The sequence below is a fragment of the Pinus tabuliformis genome, chromosome X (assembly GCF_031772625.1).
Source record: "Pinus tabuliformis cultivar Carrire ecotype Pingquan chromosome X, CPIR1, whole genome shotgun sequence".
Lineage (NCBI taxonomy): Eukaryota > Viridiplantae > Streptophyta > Pinopsida > Pinales > Pinaceae > Pinus > Pinus tabuliformis.
Window position 1 is genome coordinate 1,199,527,588 of NC_142308.1, and position 27,116 is coordinate 1,199,554,703.

The window sequence follows — 27,116 nt, forward strand, 5'->3', positions numbered from 1 at the left end:
TTATTCATTATCATCATCATCATGTTTATCATGATCATTAGCATCATGGTCATCATCAATTTTATCATCATCATCGTCTGCCTCAATGTCATCTACATCTACCTCATCACCATCATCTCGAATGTCTGTACCAAATAAAACATAATCAGGATCGATCTTGGGAGTAACTGGATCTTCTCAAAGACGTGTTTTGCAAAAAAAAAAAAAAAAAAAATCAAAATTATTATTTATTTCATGAAATATTAATATTTTTGTAATATTTGTAATATTATAACATATTAACTGGAACCATAATCATATTACATCATATCAAAGTGCATGTATATGGTAGTGCACATATATACCATAGTAAATTTTAATTAAGTAAGATTTAAGATGTCATTCTAGTTATGTAAAATATGCAACAATTCTAATAAACATTAGTAAATCCTCAAGAAGGATAGATGATTGAAATATAGCCACCTCTCAGTAGAGGAAGGAGTAGTTGTAGAAAAAAGAAGGGGACAAGGGTCAAGCACATACATAGAACTTGGCCCTAGAGAAAAAAAATGTCAAGGATACTTTTTCCAAGCATGTTGTTGTGGAGAGGGGGGATGTGGCACTCCACTCCTTGTTTGTTCGAAGATCTCCAACACAACCAGGCTCTCTAACGACGCCTACAAATCTTGTACCAAAGGCTTGAAGAGCCACATATTTGTGTTGGGGGCTTGTTGGAGCCTGTAATTTTTTGAGAAATTTTGCTAAAATGGGTAGGATGTTCTATTGATAATTATAGTAATTTGGAAAAAAATTGTTCTGATATTGAACTAACCTTGGAATTCGTTATCAAATTATTAATATGACTTCTCAAATTAGATCACATAGGAATCAAGAGATTCTCATGATAATATTATCATTGTAAATTGAAATTATAGAGAGGTGTTCTTTCTACCCATGCGAGATAGATAAGTAGAAACATATAGACATTGTAATGTTATGTTTCATAAAATATTAATCATTCATGGCATCATACCTTTTTTTTTACTAACTTGTGTGTTGTGTAATGTACCAACCCCTGGTAGGAAGGAAGGGTCCTCCTTCTTAGCAGGGATCACTAGTTATGAAGGAAATATATTTGTTTGATTCATTTCCTCAGTTATAATTGATGCTTTATTTCTATTATTGTTATTATTAGTCCTGTTCATACTTTAGCAATTGTAGAATTCTAATCTTTGTATTGTGTAACAACATAGGTCTTGGATTAGTCCCATTGTTAGTGTGAGGATGATATAATTCGTGTTAAAGTTTAACAGTGTGTTTATTTCATTTGAATGTGTGTTTCAACATTTTTTGAGAAAATGGTTTCCAAGAGTGTTGTTATTTTCTAAATAAGTGTGAAAGTGTGACAGAGTGGTTCTATTTTGCAATGTGTGTTTGTTTCTTGAGAGTGTGAACAAGGTTTGAAAGTGTAACAACTAGGGTATTGGACTGCTAAAGGTGCAATTACAATGATTTATTTTGAGATTCATTAGTGCTAGACACCATTTTCCATATGCATATATTTTACATAATAGCCTTGCAATAACAAAACCTACCTGTATCAATAATTAATATGAAGAGTTGGAACTATTTCTCTAAATTAAAAGGACAATTGTGCTTTTTAACAACAAGCTGAAGAAACACCTATACACAACTTTCACATAATTAAAGTTGAATTAAAACTTAGAATGTTGTATGAAATTTGTAGGTAAATTATTTAAGGTTGAAAGTAAACATATAATAATTCTAAAGTGTGTAAAATAATTAAATAAAAACTCTACAATTTGAATTAATAATATTGGCCAATAAATGAAGTCTGAGTGTGCATTTTAGTGAAGCAAGGAAATTTTGGTGTAATTCCAAAAAAGGCACCCCTAACCTTCATTTCAAGGCCAAATTGAATGATTCAACTTCGAGAATATATATATATATATATATATATATATATAGATAAGTCATATATATATATATATATAAGCTAAGTCATATCACTGGTACCATCACTTGGAGGTCAACAACCATAACTCACAAATGGAAATCGATTGATTGCATTGACCCATAATGTCACATAACCATAGCTTCTCATTTGTTCAATGCAATCAAGTGGGTCTCCCTTCTATATTCCTGGAGTCAAAGATGGACATTTCCACCATGAAATTACAACAAACTTCATGTCGTGGGATGGACTTTCCCTAACCCTCCTCCTTTACACCCCTATTTAAATCCTCCATGGTACCTCGCTTGTAATCACTAGAGTGACGTCACCATTAGATATCTCCAAGGTGATTCTAAGATTACATCTCACTCGCCACATGGCCTCCTCTGGGAGTGCCACCACTACAAAGAAAAGACCTTCTAGCAAATGTTATAACAAATGTTTGTAGTATTATAAAATTCATAAAAATTATCAAAAAAAACATTCACTAAAACATATGTTTGTGATCGCTGATGTTTTAGTGGATATTATAACATAACTTCATCACAACTAAAGAAATCTAGGTGGTAATAGGTTTTAGAGGGTGTTTTTTTTGTAGTGCGCTTCCTGAAACAAGTAGCACCAGTGCACTACATATATAATAGAACTCAGCCTCATACATAAATAAAGCACTAAGTTGTTTAATTCAAAGAACACGGTCCATGAAATGTATACCGCTGTGGTGCTTATATATCAAATAACACCTCAGTGCATTCTTTTAAGGAACGAGACCAGGGCACGTAAAAAATAATTATAGTCCCCACGATTTTGTTTAAACTCACAGGGCTGATGCATATTATTTTTCTAAACGCACCAATGTGTTAGTGGCATAAAAGGAAAATTAATGTTAATTTTAACAATGCACATGGGATAGAAATATATTTTGTAGTACCGGGGTTTTATTTCTATGAAAGCACTGTTGCGTTTAGAGTTACAATGCACCAAGGCATTAATTGCAAACAATATCAGTGCCTTAAGAACTAAATGCCCCACTGCTGTCATTTTCTGAAAAAGGCAATGGGTATGAAAAAATATGTCGTCATGGTGGTTTTATATAACATAATGTATCGGTGCATTTTTTTTGTTATGAACGCACCAATTTTTTTATGATATTTTCTCTTTTTTGGAAACATTGACTTGTGACACTACAATTATTGTTATTTTTTAAATCCATTATTCATCGAAACATCGACATATATCTTATAATAGTATTAATATAAAATAAAATTTGATTAGTGTATTTGTATATGATGTTTTGACTAATTTTTTATATTATCAGATTTTGCATCTCTTCATTAGAATATTTAATCATCAATATATTTAATCAGTGGTATGCCATTTCATAGTGACATTGGATAACACATTAGAATAAATTAAAATTTATTTTATTATAAATCAATAAGAGCCTCTTTGTCAACCAAAATTTAATTGTTATTGGTAATCCCTTGTCTTTCAATTAGGATACTATGTCCATTATATTAAACAACATGTATGATTTTCATAAACAATTATTTAGAAAAATACAACATTGATATCCAAACAAATCAACATTCTTCACTGGAATTGTTATCAGTGCTCGAGCTACTTATATGAATTGGGTTATTTAGAGAAATGTTTTTTTTATTGTATCGTTTGTTTTCATCTTCTTGATATTGTTCCTTATGCAAACACAAAAATAAAGTGTAATGAGTGTATCTACATTGGTGAGAATAATGAAAATTGAAATAAATAACATACGTCAATGTAAATTGAATAGAAATGTACCATAGCAAAAAGTGACTCATAAACTGTGCACATGGTTTCAAAACCAAGTCACGTGTCTTGGTTGCAACAAGTCTTCTGCTAGCATAGTTCCATACTTTGTTTCCTACATGTTTTAAACCCCATTATAAATCATAGATTTAATATAAAGGAGGGTTTTTTTGTTTTATTGATTATAAACTTGAAGAAGTAAAACAACACAAATACCTACTAATTGCACAATTAATTTTTGATATGCAAGCATATACTTACAACCCTTATTTAATCCATTGTCAATCGATTCTTCTTATGGCTCTTCTTTGTATGTTAGCACTTATTTGAAGACATTCAAGGATGGCTTTTGTAAAACAACTTAAAATATACAAAAATGGAACCTTGAGTTGTTATAAGGAAATATTAATAATTATTTACAAACTTCAAAATCGGCCTTTTTTCTTCCTTGTTGTCCTATTTATATGTCAAATGAGTTCCATTTTTTTCTACAAGAAAATAATTGAAAATTAATATTTAACGCTAAACAATAATTTTATATGTACAAATTCAATAATGATAATTTATGTAACCAACTCACAAAATAAAAGAACAGATAGATCAACGACTTCAAAATCAGCCTCTTCGAGAGGGAAACCTCATTTACATTACAAAAATGAACAATTCTTCGATGATACAAATGAAAAGACATCATTTCTATATATAGGATTCTAAGGGGTCACAACATAATCAAAGCCGACATAAAAGTAATAATGTAAGAGCACAAAAATAACAATATTGGGCTTCTATGGGGCACCATAATAACAATATGGGGACAACATCAAGACAACTATAACAATAAGGGCTACAATGACAATACTAATAAGGAAATCCACCAGTATCATAGGGACCTTATAAGCCCCTATCCTTCATAAAAGTATTTTCCTCAATGCTTGAGTAGTTTTGGATGCTTTTGTATAAAATTCTCATCCTCCCATGTGGAATCTTCAGCGGGTAAGTTCTTCCACTAGCTGAGATACTCTGAAATTGATCGATTTCATAACTGTCGAGTTCTTGTTTGTGTGACTACCTAAGGTTCCAATATGATTTTTCCTTCCTCGTCAAGTTATGGAAATATTGTTTGAACTGGGAGCTTGTCACCTATAACCTTCTTTAAGCATGAAACATGGAAAACTAGCTGCACTCAGGAAGCTGTAGGAAGCTCCAATTTATAGGCCACAGTACCAATCTTTGGAAACACCTTGTACAGACCATAAAACTTTGGTGATAATTTATTATCCTTCTTAGTTTTCTTGAGGGATATTTGTTTGTATGGTTGTAGCCATATAAATACCAAGTCACCTATATCAAAACTTATTTCGCTGCGATGTTGATATGATTGTTGTTTCATTCTATTTTGCGCCAAAGTGAGGTTATCCTTTAAGTGTTGGAGGACTTGTTGTTGATGCTCAATGTGATCTTCCACTGCTTGAACCTTATAAGTTCTCTTAAATATGATGTGATGGATAGTGGATGATATCCATAAATTTCCATCAATGGGATCATTTGTTCTGCAGTACGAAAGGAAGTGTTATACCACCATTCATCTAGAGGCAACCATTTGACCCATTGTGTATGTTTATAAGATACAAATAAATGAAGATATCCTTCCAAACATTTGTTTACTATCTCAGTTTGCCCATCATATTAAGGATGATAAGATGAGCTATGAGCTAACCGAATACCCAGACAAAAAAATAATTATGTCCACAAATTTGCAGTGAAATTGGGATCTCTATCGCTTACAATAATCTTTGGGTTTCCATGTATCTTTTGAATTGTTTCCATAAATATAGTAGCAATTGTATTGGTTTTAAATGGATGAGATAATGCACAAAAGTGTGCATACTTGGTAATTCTATCAACTACCACCATGATGACACTCTTTCCTTCGGACTTGGGTAAACTTGTGATAAAATCCATTGAAACCTCCTCCCAACATTAACTTAGAATGGATAAAATTTGTAATAGACCTGGGGTCTTATTGTTTCAACTTTATTTTTTTAGCAAGCCAAAAATTCCACCATAAACTTTTTGAATATCAGATTTAATTCCATCCCAAAAAAATTCCTTCTTAACCCTATGGTAAGTTTTTAAAAATCCTCAGTGCCCTCCTAAGGGAGAGGTGTGCAATTCCATGAGAATATTTTTTTGAGTTGGGAATTATTACAGAGGTGTAAAGGATCTTTGTACCATAACGAATCATTTTTCCAGCTAAATGTATCAAATGTACTGGGATCTTGTTGTAACTTTTGAATGAGTTCCCGCACTTCTTGGTCATTCTTCCATTCATCCCTTGCTTCGTTTATCCAATCTAGTTGGATAATAAAAATGACACAAAGCAATGCTTCCACATCCTCATCCTTTCTTGAGTGCATCTGCAACAACATTTTTCTTCCCTTTTTTTGTAGATTATTTCGAAGTCATAACCCAACATCTTTTTGAACTAATATTTTTTCTTCTCTTCTGAAGATAATCTTTGTTCTAAAAAGTATTTAAGACTATCATGATCCGTTGTTACCTTGAAGTGTCTTCCCATTAGGTAAGGTCACCATTTCTTAAGCACATGTAGTATTACCAACATTTCTTTCTCATAAATAGCTTTGTGTATTGGACAACTTTCGAAAGAAATGGGTCTTTCTTATTGCATTAAAATAGCACCAATTCCATTTCCTGAGGCATCACATTCTACAATAAAGGTTTTTGTGAAGTCGGGCATAGCTAAGACTGGTGCTTGGCACATTTCCTCTGTAAGATGTTCAAAGGTCGTTGTTGCTTCTAAAGTCCATGAAAATGCATCTTTATTCAATAATGATGTTAGAGGTGTTATTATTCTCCCATAATTCTTAACAAACTTACAATAATATTGTTTCAACCCAAGAAATCCTCGTAGATGCTTTATGGATGTGGGGATTTTCCATTCCTTAATGGATTTAATTTTTCGAGACTCTACCTTAACACCTTCATGAGATAAAATATAACCCAGATATTCCACCTCTTGTGTTGGGTTGTGTTATATTCTTTCCATGACTAGCCCACATAGTTAACTTGGGGGTTAGAGCAAAATTTTCAAGGAAAGCATGGATTTTATTTTATAAGAAAATACAAAAACTTTATTTAGTATATTTTTACCACAAAAAAAAAGGAATTTCCACATAAAATACAAAAGCTACATAAATTATGAATATGTTTTGCATACTCCATGACACATGATTTTGAAACATTTATATGGTAAACATTTATGTAAATGTTCTCTAATTTGAACTTTATTGAATATGATTTAGTTTAAATTAATTATGTATATTAATAATAATAAAAAAATTAGACAAGAGGCTTATTACAAGTTGGGTTTTTATTCTTTTAAATGTTGTGCGACATTTATGTAATTCCTCCTTAGAAAGGTCAAATATCAGCTAATCATTTCCTTCTTTGTCAATGCAACTAGGAAATTGATTGGCAATGTTTATAATGGCATCTATGGGTATTATTGCTTTGAATAGATTCTAGAAATATAGGGTCCCAATTTCCTTGAAGCATGTGGACTTTGTCCCATCTACTCTATCGATGACCCAAACGATGTTGATGGTCTTCCACTCTTTCCAAACTGGCCCAAAAAAACTATAATTTCATCCCCTACTTGCAACCATAAGGCTTGAATTTTCAATATCCATTCATTTTCTTTGTGAAAGTGTATCTTCCTCTTAGCTTTCTCTAATGATTTTACTGCATTCTTTTCTTGATATGATATTTAACCCTGCGCTTCTTCATTGAGCCAATGTTGAAGCTTAAACTCTAGTTCTAAAATGGCATTGTCTTCTCTCTTCTTCCTTTCTTATTTCAAAGATATTAAAACATCCTTCTGGAATTTGCAAGGAATTTGACGGGATGGGATTCCAATGAGAATGGATCATAAGGTCTTTAACTCCCCTTGGTCACTTCCCAAAAAAAGGGTCCCTTCGAATGTTGAGTTTAATTTGAAGGTATTGGGGGGTTATCCAATCAAAGGGCTAATTTTAGCATTCTATGACTATTTTTTGAATCCCTTCTTGATAAAACCCACTCCCTAAGCTTGAGGTTTTTTTCTAAGAAAGATTTATAGGTAAAAAAGTGTTTCAAGTCTTTTTTCCACCCTTAACTCCCTTATATGCATATTTATCAACCTATTATTATATGCATTTTCCATTTTTATTGTAAATGCAAAGGTTTCAACCATATATATATATATATATATATATATAGAGAGAGAGAGAGAGAGAGAGAGAGAGAGAGAGAGAGAGAGAGAGTTGAAACAACCCATGGTTACTATGAAATTTCATTTGGTGAAGACTCTTGTGCCATGGGGTTTTTATCTTATGTCCCTTATATTAAGGAAAATAAGTAAATTATCATATATATTTATGTTTTATAATAAAATTTGTTCTATATCATTGAAATTAAAATATTAAAATATTATGATTAATTTTAAATAATCATTTAAAATCAATTAAATTAGATAGTTAGAGTATAAATATAACAAAATATATATTTTTGGTAGGATCCATATAAATATATTTAGATCTTGAATAAAATCATAAAATTATATATATCTATATATATATACATTTGGTAGATTAATTGAGATTTTATTTTTAATACATTTTATGTATAAACAATTATTGGTATGTACTTATTTTTCCATGGAAAAAAAAAAAACCTAGTCAATTTATTTTTAAAAATAAAACTATAAAGGTAGATGTGTAACAAGTATTCAAATTTTACCTTTACAGAGCTATAGTTTTAGTAGAAAAAAATCACTTGCAATTCCAATGTTATTTTTCAAACAATTCTATAGTAGAATTTACACTATTGAAGCAATATATATTTCTCATTAAAATTTTCAACAAAATATGTAGTCTTCTTTATACATTGAAAAAGTTCATTGGATATTCCCATAGGAACATAGTTTAGATTTACATGAAAAGACACTGATCAAAATTCTCTAAACTAAGCAAAAGAAGATGAGAACTAAGGAACATGAACATATTCAAAGGATTGTGTAGGTATTTTGTTAACAATCTTCCAAATCCCATTTTCTAGTGCCGCTCCATTCTTAAATGGTTGGTTTTTTCATAGTTCATGTCCTAATAAACATGTGATAAAGAAATGTGAGAGAAGGATAATTTCAACTACATAATGGCATGAGAAAGACGTTGCAATGTGAATTTGCACAAAATAAGTTTTCCTTTCATCCATTGAATCACAAGTAGAAAGTATCCATAAACTTGGGATTTGGGAAATCCATAAATTAAGAGTAGTTTTAGAGTCATGAGTTCACAAAAGTTATTAATTTTGTGTCACTCCCCAACTTAGCCTTCAAATAGATCCTATGAGTGTGTCATTTTGTATAATAGGTTCTTGGCGAGGACTCTAGGTATTAGAACGATCCATGTATTATAACAAAGGCTTTGACAATAGGTTAATAGGATGGAAATAATTTTTAGGCCATAATGCATAAAAGAGTAATATCAATCCTCAAAATGGGAATGATTACATTTAATCCAAACTCCTTGAGCTACAATCAAGGGGAGTGCTTTCTAGTTTTTTGTATTCTAATTGTTAATCCTAATTTTAAGAGTTGTTGTTATATGTTCCCCACCCTATATGCACGATGTCCCTAATTTAGACATTTGGATTTTGATCCAAAAAACCATAGAGAAGGATGGCGTATTTGGTGGCTTATTATCGTATTTATAGAATCTACATCTTCTGGTCCCATCAAAATCTCTACATTGTAGTTTCTACCAAGTGAACACTTTGGTGTGTGGTGGAAGCCACATGAAAAACTTAGCATTGGTTGGGCACTTTATCTTATAGACTTATTTCCCCGCCAAAGAGGAGGATCAACTATAATTGCAACTGTGAGGAAAATGTATCCTAGATTTAGAACGTATCCACCATTGGAGTTAAGGGACCAAATTATAAATCGATATTCCTAGTTAAATGGGTAGATGATAGTTCTTTGGAGAGAGTTTGTACATTGGTTCCACACAGGTGCATAGTCAAATCCAATTGCAACCTCTTCGCAAATTATAAATTCCAATCCCACGAATATGAATTTGAATTACACTCCCTTTCTAACTAACTCCCAATCATCTTTTGCAGGGTACAACAAAATGTATTACATTGGTCTAGAAGTAGTGAGAATTGGTGGAAAAACCTCGACATTTCCCTCCAATATATCCACATTTGGCAGTAACAGCAATGGTGGAACCATCGTAGATTCAGGAAATACTTAAACCACCTTTCCCAAAGTAGTCTATAACTCGATTGCAACTGAATTTGCTTCTCAAGTTGGATATCCTGAAGTTGAAATGAAAACTATCTTTGGATTGTGTTATAATGTGTCTTGTGTGGCCAATGCCACTATTCAATTTCATTATTTTGCATTCCATTTGAGTGGTGGCTCAAACATGGTACTTCTTCAAGGAAATTCTTTTATGTCAATGACTTCAGGCACTTACTTCTAAACATTTCAAGTAAACCTTAATTTTTAGTAACCTTGTTGGACCTATTGTTACTCTAGGAAGATATCAGTAGAGGAATTTGTATATATTGTATGACATGGAGATGAATTGTTTGGGATTCACTCAGCAGGCATGCTAGAAATCCGTATGATTCATTAATGGACCCTTACTATGATTTCATCCATACATAGTCTATGTATTGCCTCTTGATCCATATACATCTACTCCATGTATTTCCTCTCGATCCATCTATATAGTCTAGATATTTCCTCTTGATTCATGTTTCTCTCATGGTTTATTCAACATTTTGAAAAATCCTAATATTTTCCTTTTACATATATAGTGAAGTGATTTATGACATTTTGAAAAATATAAATATTTTCCTTTTTTCCTTTTACATATATAGTGAGTTGAATTATGAATATCTAGTCTTACTTCTTATTCTTATGATTTAATTTGCAAAACTCTTAAGGAAAGCATGGATTTCATTTTTAAATAAAGGCAAAGTATATTTTTAAAGGAAAATTTTCCACAGAGAAATACAAAAGCTACATAAACAATGATGATTATGTTTTTTATACTACATGACATATCATGTTGAAGAATTATCATGGTAAACATTTTTTAAATGTTCTCAAATTTAAACTTTATTAAATATTAATTAACTTAAGTTAATTGTGTACATTAATAATAATAATGATAAAATTTGATAGGAAGCTTATTAGGAGTCGAGTTTTTCTTCCTCTCAATGTTGTACAAGACTCTAAGTAGTTCCTCCTTAGAAAGGTTAACTATTAGTTGATCATTTCCTTCTCGGTTAATGAAGCTAGGAAATTGATTGGCAATGTTTAGAATGGCATCTATGCGTATCCGTGTGTGTGTCGTGAATAGATTCTAGAAATCTAGGGTTCCAACTTCATTGAAGCTTGTGGCCTTTGTCTCATATACTCTATCAATGACCCAAATGGTGTTGATTTCTTCCTTTTGGATTTCTCTAAGAATTTTACTGCATTCTTTTGTTGTTATGATATCTAACCTTCTTGGTTGGGCTAATGTGAACCTTAGACTCTATTTCTAAAAGACCATTGTCTTCTATCTTCTTCCTTTCTTCATTCCAAGAGATTAAAATGTTCCTTTTCATATTTCCAAGGAATTGGAGGGGATGGGATTCATGTGAGAATGGTTCATAAGGTCTCTAGCTACCCTTGGTAACTTCCAAAAATAATGGGACCTTCGAATGTTGAGTTTAATTTGAAGGAACTTAGGAGTTATCCAATCAAGTGGATGGTTCTAAAACTATGGTAATATGGTTTGAATCCCTTCTCAATAAAACCCACTACCTAATCCTCACATTTTCTTCTAAGAAAGATTTAGAGATAAGAATTATTTCAAGTCTTGTTTCCACCCCTACCTCCCTTATATGCATATTTATCAACATATTATTTATTATTATTATTATTATTATTATTATTATATTATTATATTATTATATATATATATATATATATAGAATAAAATGTTCTATATCATTGAAATTAAAGTATTTAAATATTACGATTAATGTTAAATAATCATTTTAAAATAAATTAAATTATAGTGTTAGAGTATAGATATAACACAAATATATATATATATAGACTCTACACTTCAATAAAATCATTAAAAATATATATATTTGGTAGATTAATTGAGATTTTATTTTTAATTCATTTTATGTATAACAAATTATTGTTATGCACTTTTTCTCCATGGAAAAAAACTTAGCAATTTTATTTATAAAAATGAAACCACAATTATACATGTATAGAGAGTATTCAAATTTTACCTATACAAAGCTAGAGTTTTAGTCATAAATAATCACTTTCAATTCCAAAGTTATTTTTCAAAAAATACTATACTTAGATTTATACTATTGAAGCAATATATATTATTCTCATTACAATTTTCAACAAAATGTATAGTCTTCATTATACTAGAAAAATTTCATTTGATATTCCCATAAGAACTTAGTCTAGGGAGTTATCCAATCAAGGGGCTAGTTCTAGCACTATGGACTATGGTTTGAATCCATTATTGTTAAAACCCATTGCCTAATCCTAAGATTTTCTTCTAAGAAAGATTTAGACATAAGAAATATTTCAAGTCAGTATATGGGGGAGATGTGTAGGTGTAAATGTTTGTAAAATTTAACATTTAACATTTATATGTTGGCTCAATTAAAAAATAATAAAAATGTTAAAAACAGTATGTAGTGTCCATAAATGAGTGTAAATATTTAAATATTACCTCAATTAATAATAAAAAGCTAAAAGAAATTAATATAATAAAAATCAATTTGTTGTATTGTAATTTTGTTTTGCATGACAACCTAGTCCTTCCAACTCAAGTTAGAAATTATTCTCTAGGAAACATTCCATAAATAATTGTAGATTATGTTGGTCAGTGCTAAACTAATAATAGTCTATAACAGCCCCTCGTTCAATTTCCATGTAAAAAAATATAAGACCAAGGTCATGGGACATGTATTCCAAGCTGAATGGTGGGAAAAACATCTTAGTGGGTGTCACTTTCGATTTATTAATGGCTAAGGAAATTGGCAAAGGAAATGGAAAAGACAAAGAGACATTAATTGATATTTTATTTATGAAATAGAGGAAACTAAGAGAAAAGGAAGGTGAAAGGTCACAAATTTGCATGAGGAGGAAATTGAAGAAAAAATAGAGGAAAATGAAGAAAATAGAGGCCTCAATGATAAAAAGGCTTTTGAGGATCAGTTCATGGCTTTTGTTAGTGTTAACCTTTTGATAATTTTGAGTAAAGCTCACTCTCATTCTCTCTCCCTCATACTCTTGCACTCTTAGAATATTCTTGGAGCATGCTTGGAGAACTCTAACATTCACTTAGATTGGAAGCAAGGCAAAGGAAAGTAGGAAAGTGCAAGGGGACAGTTGGATCAACGGCTACAACGAGATCGCTATGCAAGTATCAAGCTTCATGTATGGTTTCCTTCCTTTATTTAGAATGCATGATACATTCTTGTGGTTTCTTGGTAATGAGCTATCATTGGCATAGGAGATTTCCTAGAGTGATAGTGGTTTTTCCTAGCCTTGACATTTCCTAGATATCCATGGTATTGTGTGTTTTCCCATTTATTTAATTATTGGTGCTCATGTTCCTTATGATTTTGGGTTTCTTTATTAGTCCATAGATCCTTGATTGGACAAACGCTTTGGAAGCCATGGAACAACTTGGGTTGAATTACTTGTCTTGGAAGTCTTGGTTGGAAAACTCTCTGGAGCCCTTGGTGGGTCTAGTTACTAGCCCTCGAGCCTTGGTTGGACAAACTCTTTCGAGCCCTACGATAGTTCTGGGTTGAGTTACTAGTCAAAGATTCGGGTTGGAACAAATGCTCTGGAGCCCTGGACATCTTGGGTAGAGATCGATCTAGGGATGGTTACTAATGTCCGACCGTCAAGTGGAATCATTGGTTAAGGGTCGAGGTGGTTTGGCCTATGGAATCCTTGGTTTGATTTTTCTTGGTTTTTTCCATGAGATCCCATATTCATGCTTGGAATATGGTGTGGGGGTGATTGGTTGAAAGAAATATTTAGTTCAGCCCGGACTATGGCCAGGTGGTACATGGAAGTCTGTGACTTGGTTTGGTTTGCATATGTTAATATTAGCTCCTTTTCTCTGGTGATTCATGAGTATTTATACTTGTTATTATGTGGCTTCAATGGTTGTTTTATCATTGTTATTATGCTAGTTATAAGCATGGTTTTATGACAGATTTTAGTTATGTCTCTTAATGTATTTTATTTCGTAAATGAATGGTTATTGAATGCATTACCTAATAGATGTTTTTCCAGCTATTATGAGATGGAATTGGAAAATTTTGTTGATTCTTGAATAATTATGAAACCCTTATGTTCATATATGTAATTATGACATGTAGATTACATGTTCATGATGTGTTTAATGAAATTTCTATCATAGTTAGGATGGTTCAGGTTAAGTCCTTGTTCAAGTTTTGCATTAGAGACCTTGTCTCTTTGTTATTTATCATCTTTTAGAGTTTCATTAAGTTATGGGTAGAGGCCTGGATCCTAACCCTGAAAAAGTGGCTTAGATCTTGGGGTTGTAGGCACAGAACTGAGTAACTTAGCCTATAGTGGTTGGGAACTAGGCTTATGGGAGTGGCTGGAGAGTTATAGTAGCAGGATTCCCTTGTCATGAGAGCGATTGGGAGTCCAGGTCAATGAAAAATAAATTTAACTAAAGGGTTGGGCACCTAGAGTCTTGGTTAGCTCCTCGAGGTCTTATAACTCCTTAAGAAGGTCAATTTGGTTTTGGTTCATCAATTCCACTTCCTTAACTATATCTTGGAGGTTGATTCACATCATAGTAACTCTTCATCACATATTTACACAAGTGGACCAATAAGCTTGGGTAAATGTGGGAGGAGGGTGTTACATGGTTGATAGACAAATCATGCTATAGTATTTCTTTGGTAAGAACTGAGAAATTAAGATATCAAGTGGATAAGTAAACTTCTTGCTCACTCACATAAATTTTGGTGGGTAGTAACCACTAATAAGTATACACATTTACAGTTGTACTCCTACATAAGTGTTGAGGAAAACATAATAATGGTGGGATGTAATGAATGTTAGGAATATTTATTTACATCTTATTCCTATCCATTTTTTATGAAAAGACTTGTTTAAATTATGGTGGGAAGTAATTGATGATAAATATGTTATTTACTTTAGTATAAGATATTTTCAAGAATTTTATTTTTGGATAGTTTTTTGGCATATCTGAAGAATAAAAAACCATTAGATGAATATCTAAAAAACATGCATGAATATTGCAACCATATCCATAAATTATGGCATAAAATATGTAAGTCAATTATTTAGATGGAATTATATCGTGCAAATGTTGCAATAAGACCTTCAATCTATGGTCCAATCAAATGTTTTAAAATTACTTTTTTTAATAATATTGAAAAATAAATATTTACTTTCCAAAGTTAAACATTATAATTTTCCATGGTCAATGCTAAACTAATAGTGATTAAAAGACAAATCAAATGTTAGAGACTTTCCTTGGGAGGGACTCTTAATATTTCATAACCATATTTAAATTTAATTAATAAACACATATACTTACAATAAACATACAATATAACAAGAATCTTAACCATGGATATTATTAGCTTGTAAATAGGTTTTGTTACAATATCATTGGCCAATACCATGGCTTATCAATACCACATTCCCAAAAACCATAAGTCATTTCACAATAAAAAACTAAAATGTAAAATATATTATACCTTATATTGATCATTCATTGAAGATAGTGACAATTCTCTATCATATGGAGAGAGAGAGAGAGAGAGAGATTTGGCAGATAGAAAGAGAGGGAGAGTGAGGAATGAAGAGAGAAAGGAGGAGATAGAGATAAGGAGACATGGAGGAAGAGAGAGATGGATTTGGATGGGGAGAGAGGGATGGAATAACAATTACATCTAGATATAAAGATAGAGAGGGAATGACAAGGGAGAGACGGGGAGAGAGTAAGGGATAGAGGAGAGGAGGGAAGACAAAGAGAATTAGAGGAGAGAGAGAGAGAGAAACAAAGAGATGGGGGGCGTAGAGAGAGATGGAGATAGGGAGGGAGACAATGATAGAGTTGGAGAGTAGAGAGAGGGAGAGGGGGGGTATAGAGGGAGGTGGGAGAGCAAGGGAGAGAGAGGAAGTAAGAGAGAGGAATTGAAAGAGAGAAGGAGAGGGGGGGAGAGAGATATGGAGTTGGAAGGGGAAAGACAGAGGAACAAAGACATAGATAGATAGAGGTGAAGATAGAGAGAGAGAGTGAGAAGGGATAAATAAAGAGAGAGTGAGAGAAGACTGAAGAGAGAGAGAAGAAGAGGAGAGATGGAGGGAGATAATGGAAAGAGAAAGAGAGAGAGAGAGAGGAAGGGAGGGAGACGCAGAGATGGAATGGGGAGAGAAGAGGAGAGAAAGAAGGAGATAGAGAGGGAGATAGTGACAGAGTTGGAGGGTAGAGAGAGAGAGAGAGATAGTGATCAGTGGGAAAGAGAGAGTTAGGTGGGATAAAATGGGAGAGAGGGGAAGGAAAATCAAGAGGACATGAGAGAGAGAGTGAAGGAGAGAGGGAGATGAAGTTGGAGGTGGAGAGAGGGATGGAAGAAGAAATACATAAAGAGAGAAACATGGAGAGAGAGAGAGAGAGAGGGTGGCAAGGGAGAGACAGAGAGAGAGTAGGGGAGAGAGGAGAGTGCGAGGCAAGAGAGGGAGAGGGATAGAAGAGGAAGAGAAAGAAAGAGAAAAGGAGAAGAGAGAGAGAGAAAGAGAGAAGGGGAAGAGAGGGAGAGGGAAAGGAAGAGGGAGGGAGAGAGAGAGAGATATGGAGAGAGAATGAGAGATATATATAAATCATGAGAGAGTTTGTGTATGTTTGGGGGGTAATATAGAGATCAAATAAAGGAGAGACGGAGACAGAGATAAATATGGATGGGGGATGGAAGGAAGAGGGGAAAGACAACGAGAGGGAGGTAGGAAGAGAGAGCATGCATGTTTGGGGAGTGAGATAGAGATATAAATAAGGAGAGATGGAGGGAGATATAAATATAGATGGTAAGGGAAGAAAGACAGAAGAAGAGAGAGAGAAAAAGTGGGAGCAAGAGGCAAAGAGAAAGAGAGAGGGAGAGAAGGAGAGAGGGAGGGAGATAAACACAAAGCTGGAGCGGAGAGAAAGAGGGAAGAAGAAAGATACGCAAAAAGACAAGTACACATATTATATATTATTATATAATATTCAACATTATTTACCATAAAGAAAGAGGAAGTAAGGCTTTTATGAAACCTAAAATAAGTTGGATTTATAAAGCCATGGATATTTTGGCTTTTCACTCAAATAGATGAATTTTTAGTGTAGATCTTGATTTCTACTCCTATTTGATTCTTACAATAGATGCACTTATTTGAATGTAGATGTTGATTTCTAATCCTATTTGATTTCTTGCACTAGATGCATTCATTAGAGTGTATATGTAGATTTATAATTCTATTTGAATGCTTACACTAGATGGATTGATTTAAGTGTAGATATTTATTACTAATTTGATTAACTAGATGTATGATATATGTTAATTTCAGAATAATTAGAATAATAGTGTGCAAATTTCAATGTAAGCACAAAAAAATTATTGACGATGTGAACTGATTTCTATGTTATATTAATCCAACCATAAATAATTTTTTTGAATTTTCATCTGAAATAAAATGTTCACTTACCTGAAATGTTTGATTCTTGAAACTGTAAATTGTTTGTAATTGACTACATTCTTATTATAAACATTTTCGATCATTCAACATTATTAGTCTTTTTGCATTCAAACAAGTTAATAGAAACAACTACCATTCAAACTTACTTGGGGTTTAAAACTCCATAAGTCACAATGATTGACACTGAAGAAAACTACTATTAATATTGGAGAGAAAGAGAGACAAGGTATATTGGTTACTACAATAGATTGAGTTAAATATTTGAATGGTCAACTATTTCAACTACCCTTTTCATATGATCGATATGAAATGGTGGAAAAACTAACACGTGTGACAATAAGAATAATAGAGGAAAATAGTTTTATAATGAAGAATATTTGTAATTGACTACAATATTATTATTCACATTTTCTATTATTCAACGCTATTGCATTGTCACTTTGCATTCTAATTTTTATTTCATCATTCAAGTTATTAATAGACTTTATCATCTCAAAAAACTGAGGTAATTGGGTAGATTTAAAATTAAAATGACCAGATTAATCTTAGACATATTTAACATATTTAAATGATAAAAATAATAAGATGTTCAACAAATTTTGAGTGATCATGTATGATTGAAACTAACCTAGATCCATCTTAACTCCAGATCTGTCAAGTGCCAAGAGGGGTCAAATATCTTGAGTTGCAAACCTTTCTTCAAGTTTTGCACTCAAAGAAGAGGCTTTCACATCGAGATATTTGATCCTTCTTGACACTTGATAGATCTAGGGTTAATATGTATCTAGGTTGGTTATATATATTTTCCATTTCTATTGAAAATAAAAAGGTTTGAGTCATATTCAAAGAAAACAAATATTGTTTGATGAGTGTTGAAGAAACCCATTGTTACCATGAATTTTCATTTGGTGAATGCTCTTGTACCATGGGGATTTTACCCTATGTCATTTACACTTAAGGAAAATACAAGTAAATTATCATATACAAATATGTTTTATAATAGAATTTGTTCTATATCATTGAAATTAAAGTATTTTAATATTATGATTAATTATAAATAATTATTTAAAATAAATTAAATTACATAATTAGAGTAGAAACATAACAAAATATATATTTTTGGTAGGATCCATATAAATAGACTCAACCCTTCAATAAAATCATTGAAAAAATTATTTGGTAGATTAATTGAGATTTTATTTTTAATATATCTTATGTATAAACAATAGTTTTTTTTCAAGGAAAAAAACTTAGAAAAATTATTTATAAAAACAAAACTTCAATGTTATATGTGTAGAGAGTATTCAAATTTTACATTTACAGAGATGTAGTTATAGTAAAAAAATAATCACTTGGAATTCCCAAGTTATTTTCCAAATAGTTCTATCTTACGATTTATACTATTGAAGCAATATATATTTCTCATTAAAAATTTCAACAAAATATATAGTCTTCACTATAGATTGAAAAATTTCAGCTAATATTCCAATAGGAACTTTGCCTAGATTTATATGAAGAGACACCAATCAAAATTCTCTAAACTAAACAAAGAAAGCTGGCAACTAACGAATATGAACATATTCAAAGGATTGTGTAGGTTTCTTGTTAGGGGTATTCAAAATCGCATTTTCTAGTGCTACTCCATTCTTAAGCAGTTGGGTTGCTTCAAATTTCATGTCCTTATAAACATGTGAGAAAGAAATGTGAGAGAAGGATACTTTTAGCTCTATAATGGTATGAAAAATAGGTTGCAATGTGAATTTTCACAATCTGTATTCTCCTTTCATCCATTGAATAACAAGCAGAAAGTATCGATAAATTTAGATTTAGGAAATTACATTTTCCTTAGTGAGAATTAAGACTAGTTTTAGAGTCACGAGTTCACAAACATTATGTGTGTGACTACCCAACTTAGCCTTGAAATAGATGCTATGAGTATGTCATTTCGTATAATAGGTTCCTCGAAAGGACACTAAGTATCAGAATGAAGGATTTGAAAATAGGTTAATAGGATGACTAGACATTACATGGAACAATGCAAGGAAGAGGAATCCCAAACCTCAAAATGGGAATGATTATATTTAATCCAAATGGTATGAGCTACAATCAACATGATTTCTTTCTAGTCTTTTGTATTATAATTGTTAATCCAACTTTTAAGAGTTATCATTATAGGTTCCCCACCCTAGATGCATGATGTCCCTTTACAACTTTGGATTTCAGTCCAAACAACCATAGAGAAGAAACATTCACATAACAGGTGTTGGTTGGTTTATTATCCTATTTATTGAGGCTGCATATTCTAGTCCCATAGAAATTTCTACATTGTGGTTCGTTGGACGCTTTGTTTTGTAGTAAAAGCCACATGAACAACTTAGCTTGGGTTAGGAACTTTAGTCCAATTGCATGTGTCATGGAAATGTATCCTAGATTTAGAACATATCCATCATTGGTGTTAAGGGACCAAATCAATTGATATTCCTAGTTAGATGGGTATATGAAAGTGTTTTGGAGAGATTTTGTATAGTGGTTCCATAGAGGTGCAGAGTCAAATCCAATTCCAACTTCTTCACAAGTCATTTAATGGGAGTGTTCAATGGCATAATCTCTTCTCTAGATTTGATTGAGGAAGTAAAAACCTCTTCTATCTAGATCTTGAATTAGAGGATCAAGGAGTGAGACATTATTATTGTTATATATCCAAGGGTCCTTTTCTAGAAGAATTTGGGCCCCATCTACAATTCACCAAATTAGCTAGTTACCTATGAGAGGAAAAGAGCTTAAGATAGCTTTCCATATGATCAATCCAATATGTACATTCTTGTTATGTTTTCTTAATCAATCCAATAATGATTCTTAAGGATACTCTTCCTAAAGAACTTATGTCCAAAGGATACTTCCTTGTATGAACTCCCAAACATTCATTTATAGTGTGCTTTTGAGAAAATAAAGATGTTTTTTAGTCCCCAAGCCACAAGAAATTTAGGAGTTGCTAGCTTCCTCTAAGATGCTAGAACTAGAGATATTTTATCTTCTAATCCTAACCAGAGGAATTTGGGGAGTTTATTGAATTTTCCTAGGATTCCCTTGGGGACCCAAGTTAGGGTGAACCACTACATGGGAATGGATTCTAATACTTCCTTTACTAGAAGTAGCTTTCTAGCTCTAGAAAGCCACCTATTGTACCATCCATTTACTTTCTTTCACAAATTATCTAGGAGCTACAGCTAGTCATTTTCTTGGTAGCCATTTGCTTTTAGAGTGAATCCCAAGTATTTAAAACTTAAGTCTAAGTCCTCTTCCTGAAGATCCAAGTTATTTGTGGAATGTTGGTTTTTTCCTATTCCATTATACCCTAGGTGAAGAGAGAGGACTTGTCCTTATTTGCATCCTAGTGGCTTCACAAAATGGAAATAGTAGATCCTCCAATTGTTCCACATATTGGATCTCCTCTTCATAAAAAAATTATGATTTCATTAACAAACAAAATATGTGAGATCAAAATAATGGGGTGGATTGTTATAACTTCATTTGTCCACTAGAAATTGCATCTTTCCTTGGCCTGTTGTAATGCCCCATATTAAGATATAAATAAATAATAATAATAATTGAAATAACATTAATATATAAATAGATAAAAATAATAAATAATAAAGAAAATATAATAATAGTAAATACATAAAATAATAAACAATAAAGAAAACATAATAATAATAATAAATAAATAAAATGATAAATAATAAATTGAAGTTATGAATAAATATATAAAAATAGTAAGAATAAGTAAAGTTAACAAAATGTAAAAGGGAATAAAATAAGTAAGAGTTAATTTAAGAAAAAAATTGAGTTCACGAAAACTTAAGACAAAGAAAAATAGAAATTGGCATGTTGATACATAGATTGTGCACAGGCAGATCCCCTTTCAATCTTATTTCTATTTAATGGATGAAAGGGAGATTAGAGGAATTCATTCTTTCTAAAGGAGAATGTGGAGAGACAAATAGTTCATTGGATGTACTAGTTGATTGAGGGCTCGAGGGTGGGTAACTTTAAAAATATTTTATGCAGTTGATGTGCGTAGCACTGCAACTCTGAAATCACCAGTAAGATATATTTTCACTTTATTGATAAGTCTTCTCGACTCATGGTTTTGTAAAATTGTATGTTGATAAGTTCAATATTTTGTATATGTGTTTTAATTTAAGCCGTTACATATAGTATCTAAACCTAGCTTTCAAATCTATTGGACCTTTGGTTATCTTTTCTTTGTAACTAATTAGTATTGTAATTAATTTTTTTGAAAATATATAAAAAATAAATAAATTATTTTATTTAATAAATAATAATATATATTAAATATTATGCAGGTTGGCATTGATGGGTCACTTTGTATATTAATGAGAAAACATTTTTTCTAATGTCTATTGAAATATGTATGGTATTATTTTAAGCTTTTTATACTTACAATGGTATGTGAAAAAGATTTCTTTTGAAAAAATTATTATTATAATTTATTTTCTCATTTATAATTTATATATATATATATATATATATATATATATAATATAATCATTTTCTTACCTTTTTCTAAATATTACTTAAAAATGAAAGTGTATAACCAAGGGAGGATCCATTTATGTAAACGGTAATGTATTAGTAATATAAAATTAATAAAGTAAAATAAGTGGTGCATAGATGCGAAATCTCATATAAAAAAAAATGAATAAAACTCTATATATCTCAAATTCTATAATTTTTTTGGCATTTTTCATCATTTTTCCAAGTTGCTCTGCTATAGAAAATATTCAGGAATGTGACCATACCCACTAATTTTCCTGCAATATTGGCGGAAATGTAAAATTCACAAGCCTTCAAGTTGTTGCATTGGAAAGATTTTCACAACACCCAAAGGATTGTAGATATTTTCTAGACCAATCGTTGTAGAGTTTTAAAATTTATCTATTTTTGTCCCTTTACACAAACAAAAAAAATAAATAAATAAATAAATCCAGGAACATGATCACTTCAATTTGTATTAAACATGGTGCTATATCCTTCATTCATTTCAAATATTCAGTAGATTACTGAAGCATAGTAAAATTTTTGAACATTAAACTTTTTTTTTGGAGAAAATTTCATTTTATATATTTGTGTGCATCAACAAATTGCACAAAATGCCACACAATAAGCACAATTTTATTAGTAAGTTAAAGCCGCAATTTTTTTTGTCCGTACGAAAAAAACTATATTATATTAATTAATTTTAGAGAGAATAATACATGATCAGACGGATATGATAAACTAATAGAGTACCCGAATATGGCATGCAAGCCTATGATGAGAGATATCATATTCTGATCACAAAAAAATACAGAACCTCAACTAGATATAACCGTATATAATAGAGGCATTGTATGGAACAGCAATAGTAAGCAGGATGAGAAAAATTCATGTGCTGAGCAAAATAGGAAAATATAAACATGGTACTTGATACATACTAGAGATGAAGAAAGTTGATAAATAGATTAAGTACCTGGCAGAATGAAGTCCTGAATATGGTGCCGAACATCTCATCATCCAGAATTCATTTGGAGAAGAAAGGCCTTCTTTTGAAAGAGCATCAACCACTTTGTTTTTTGCTCTATCAATATGGTGAATAGAATAGTCCTTTCGAGATTTCCAGATAGAGTCTATTCTGCTCAGCCACCCCAAAAGATTGAGATTTTTTATGGAGTGAACGGACTTTACATGATCAATTATGACCTTGGAGTCACCGAAAATATGCAGTCCCTGGATGTTTAGATAGTCACAAAACTTTAAAAGGCCAGCCAATGCCATTGCCTCTGCTTTGTTGTTTGTCCCTTTCCCTCCATGCCAAAAAATGTCGATATGCTGGTTCTCCCATGGAATAATAAAGACCCCACATGCACAAAAGCCATTTTGAGCCGCCCCATCGAAGTAAGCACGAGGAACATTTGTGGGATCCATATTTCTTGCCTGCAGCTTTCTAACTCTTTGATGAATAATGGGGGATTTGCAGGCGAAGTACTGGGAGAGAATGTGTTCAAAAACAGTGTTATGATTTTCCTTGCTATTTTGAAAGAGGGCCCTGTTCCTCCATTTCCATATAGCCCATAAGGTTAGCAGCGGAATAGGCCTCCAGTCAGATTTCATATTGCTCCACCATTCAAAAGCTTCCTTAAGAGAGAGAAAAGAAATCCTATTGAATCCAAAATGGTCAGCAAGACTCTTCCATATCCCCTGAGAATGGGGACAATTTAGGAAAATGTGATAGTTGTTTTCTTCATTTGATTTACAGATAGGACAGATAGTAGGCCCACTCCAATTCCTTTTTTGAAGGTTGTCCCACGTTAGATTCTTATTGTGGAAAACAAGCCAAGCAAAGATAATTATCTTATTGGGGCAACCCGATTTCCAAAAGATGATAGGGAAAATGATATCCTGTAGGTTGGAACTATCCTGTTGAAGTTGGATATAGATATCCTTTACAAAAACAGTCGACCTCCCCCTGAACCCCTTCCAGATTAGTTTATCCTCCGCCTCAAATCTGAAAATACCCTTGTTTCTCATAGACCAAGTGATCTGATTCCATTGGAGAGCCAGATTGTCATTGAGGTCCATCATCGCGGCCAATTTCCATATAGGAAGAGATCCCACCCATCTATCAATGGTTTGGTCCCAATAGAAGATCCCTTTTTGCTGTAAGGCCCAAAGTAACTGCGGAGAAATGGATGATTCCTCATCTCCTCCCGCGATGGGATCAAGTCCTATAATGATATTTTTCCCCGATTGAAAACTCCATACCAGATTTTGAAGAAAAAAATGTTCAATTTTTCGGAAACTTCTCCAAATGGCTGATCCCTGAGGAGATCCAATTGTCCCTTGTCTATACTAGAATGATAAGTCTTTGTTGTCCATATATTTTGCCTTGATGGCTTTGCTCCAGAGACTATCCCCAATGACTCCTTTCCATAAAGATTTGCAGAGGAGTGCTATGTGAAACATATTTAGGTCCATGATACCCCAACCCCCCAATTTTTTTGGACGAGTCAAATTTGAGAGTTTAGTAAGGTGGAATCTTCTTTTCTCTTTGTTCCCCCCCCCCCCCCCCCCCCCCCCCCCCCCCCCCCACAAATGAAATTTGCAGTTAATCTATTTAATTTGTGGATTATATTTACAGGAATGTAAAATAGATGAGCCCAATAAACCATTAATTGAACCAGTACTGCTTGAGATAAAATCGCTCTCCCAGCCAAAGAAAGACATTTATATTCCCAACCAGCAATTCTCATGAAGTACCGGTCATGAATCCACATCCAATCAGCAGATGAGTATCCCACAGGTTTTAAATGAAAGCCCAGGTATTTCAAGCCCTCATTGAGGGGTTTGGCTTTTATATTAAAGAGATTGATCAAATGAGCAATAAGTTCCGCATTTACATCCTCCAAATGGAAAGATGACTTGTCATCATTTATATAGAGCCCCGTGGCTTTTTGGAACTTTCCTAATATGTCATGCAAACAGGTCCATGAGGCATGACATAGCATTACTGAAAGCAGAATGTCATCAATAAACACACTATGAGAAAAATAAATATCTCGGCAGATTTCGAAAGGGCAACATCTCTTTTCTCCAACAACCCTTTTTATGTGGAGACTTAAAGAGTCCATGACCAAAATAAATAGGAGAGGGGACAGTGAACAACCCTGCCTCAAACCTCTGGCGGCAGGGAAGAAAGAAGATGGGATACCATTTACAAGAACAGCATAGTTTACATCAACAACACATGCCATTATCCAGTTTGAACAATTGACATTTAGGCCAATTTTGGAGAGAAGACAACTAAGGAAACCCCAATCAATGCAGTCATATGCTTTCTTGAGATCTAATTTCAATAAAGCAGCATCAACTTTTCTTGTGTGCATGGAGTGAAGGCATTCCTGAGTAATAGCAACAGCCTCTAGAATGTTCCTGCCCTTAAGGAAGCCATGCTGCTCAAGGGTCATATGGGAAGATAAAATATTTCTCATCCTTTCAGCAATGAGTTTGGAGATAATCTTATAGAGGGTATTACAAAGGGAGATGGGCCTGAAGTCCATGAAGGTGAGAGAGATCTTCTTTTTTGGAATTAAAGCGATGTATGTGGAGGATATTGAGTGGTTTATTGAGCCATTAATCCTAGACTCCTCCACCATATTCAGAAGGTCGGACTTCAACAGATCATAAAAGTGAATGAAAAAATCAATTGTCCATCCATCCGGACCCGGACTTTTGTCCTTTTGAAAGGATTTCATGATTGACAAAAGTTCCTCCTCAGAGACCTTTGCATAAAGAAGGTCATTCTGCTCCTCATCAAACATTGTAGGGTAGGGTTCAATGCCCCATAAAATGTCATTAAAATCACTACCCCATTCCTGCTGTATGCTTTCTGAAAATAATTTACAGCCTCCTTTGTGATGTCTTCCTGTGACACCACTGAGATCCCCATCTCATTTTTTATCTCCTAGATTGTATTTAGTTCCCGCCTTCTATTTGCATACCGATGAAAAAATTAGTATTTCTATCACCCTCTTTAAGCCATGTGGCTCTGCTCTTCAATCTCCATGATGCCTCTTCAATTGCAAGAAGGTTTTGCTTTTTTCTCTCAAGATCCCTAATATGAGCCCTCATATCCAGAGACACATTATTTGAAATAAGACATACAGATAATCTTTCAAGATCTTCATTTATCTTCTTTAGAGCATCCCTATTAGAGATCACCTTTTCCCGCTGCCATCTTTTAACACATAACCTGAGGGCCGACAAGCGATCCAAGAATGATTTGGAATGCCAAGGGCGATCATCAAGGGAAGAAGATTGCCAATTTTCCCAGATGAGATTATTAAACTGCTCATCCTCCAGCCAGACTCTATTGAATTTGAATGGATAACCATTCCTGTGACCCACCAGATTCCATTGGATGGAGATAGGTCTATGGTCTGAGATGTAGCTCGAAATAATCTTGACAGAGGGATTCCCCAAACGATCAATCAAGCTATCATGAATGAGGAAACAGTCAAGTCTCTTAGCGAGATAAGCATCATTCGATCTCCCATTATCCCAAGTAGGCCCCATTCTGGTAGGATAAACATCGACAAAATTGTGCTGGAGGATAGCATCTCTGATCATACCTCCCACCTGATCATTTTTCCTGCCCCTACCCCAAATCTCATCATTGCTCAAAGTGCAATTTAAATCCCCCCCAATCAACAGAGAATCAATGTCCAGGAACTCAGAGGACAGAAAGTGTTCCCAGAAGGGAAGGCGTTCTTTATATGGGGCATAGACATTTAAGATGTGAAACGGCCCAGGTGAGCCCCTAATATAGGCAAGAAGGAGAATACCTGCAAAACACTTGAAAGCCATAGCCGAAATCCAAGCCGGATCCCACAAGACCGCAAGTCCACCGGAGAGGCCAGAAGCACCCGTCGTAGCCATGTGCCAGGAGGGGAA

At 33.0% G+C, this 27,116-nt stretch overlaps 1 protein-coding gene across 1 annotated transcript; it reads right to left on the bottom strand.

The window, feature by feature from the left end:
• LOC149144267 (uncharacterized) lies at window positions 1-27,101 on the bottom strand. The gene is made up of 2 exons (XM_089452103.1): window positions 26,165-27,101; window positions 1-125 (listed from the first exon to the last, which is right to left on the bottom strand). Exons 1-2 carry the CDS (start codon window positions 27,099-27,101, stop codon window positions 1-3), a joined length of 1,062 nt encoding a protein of 353 aa, XP_089308229.1.
• Window positions 27,102-27,116: the final 15 nt, after the last annotated feature.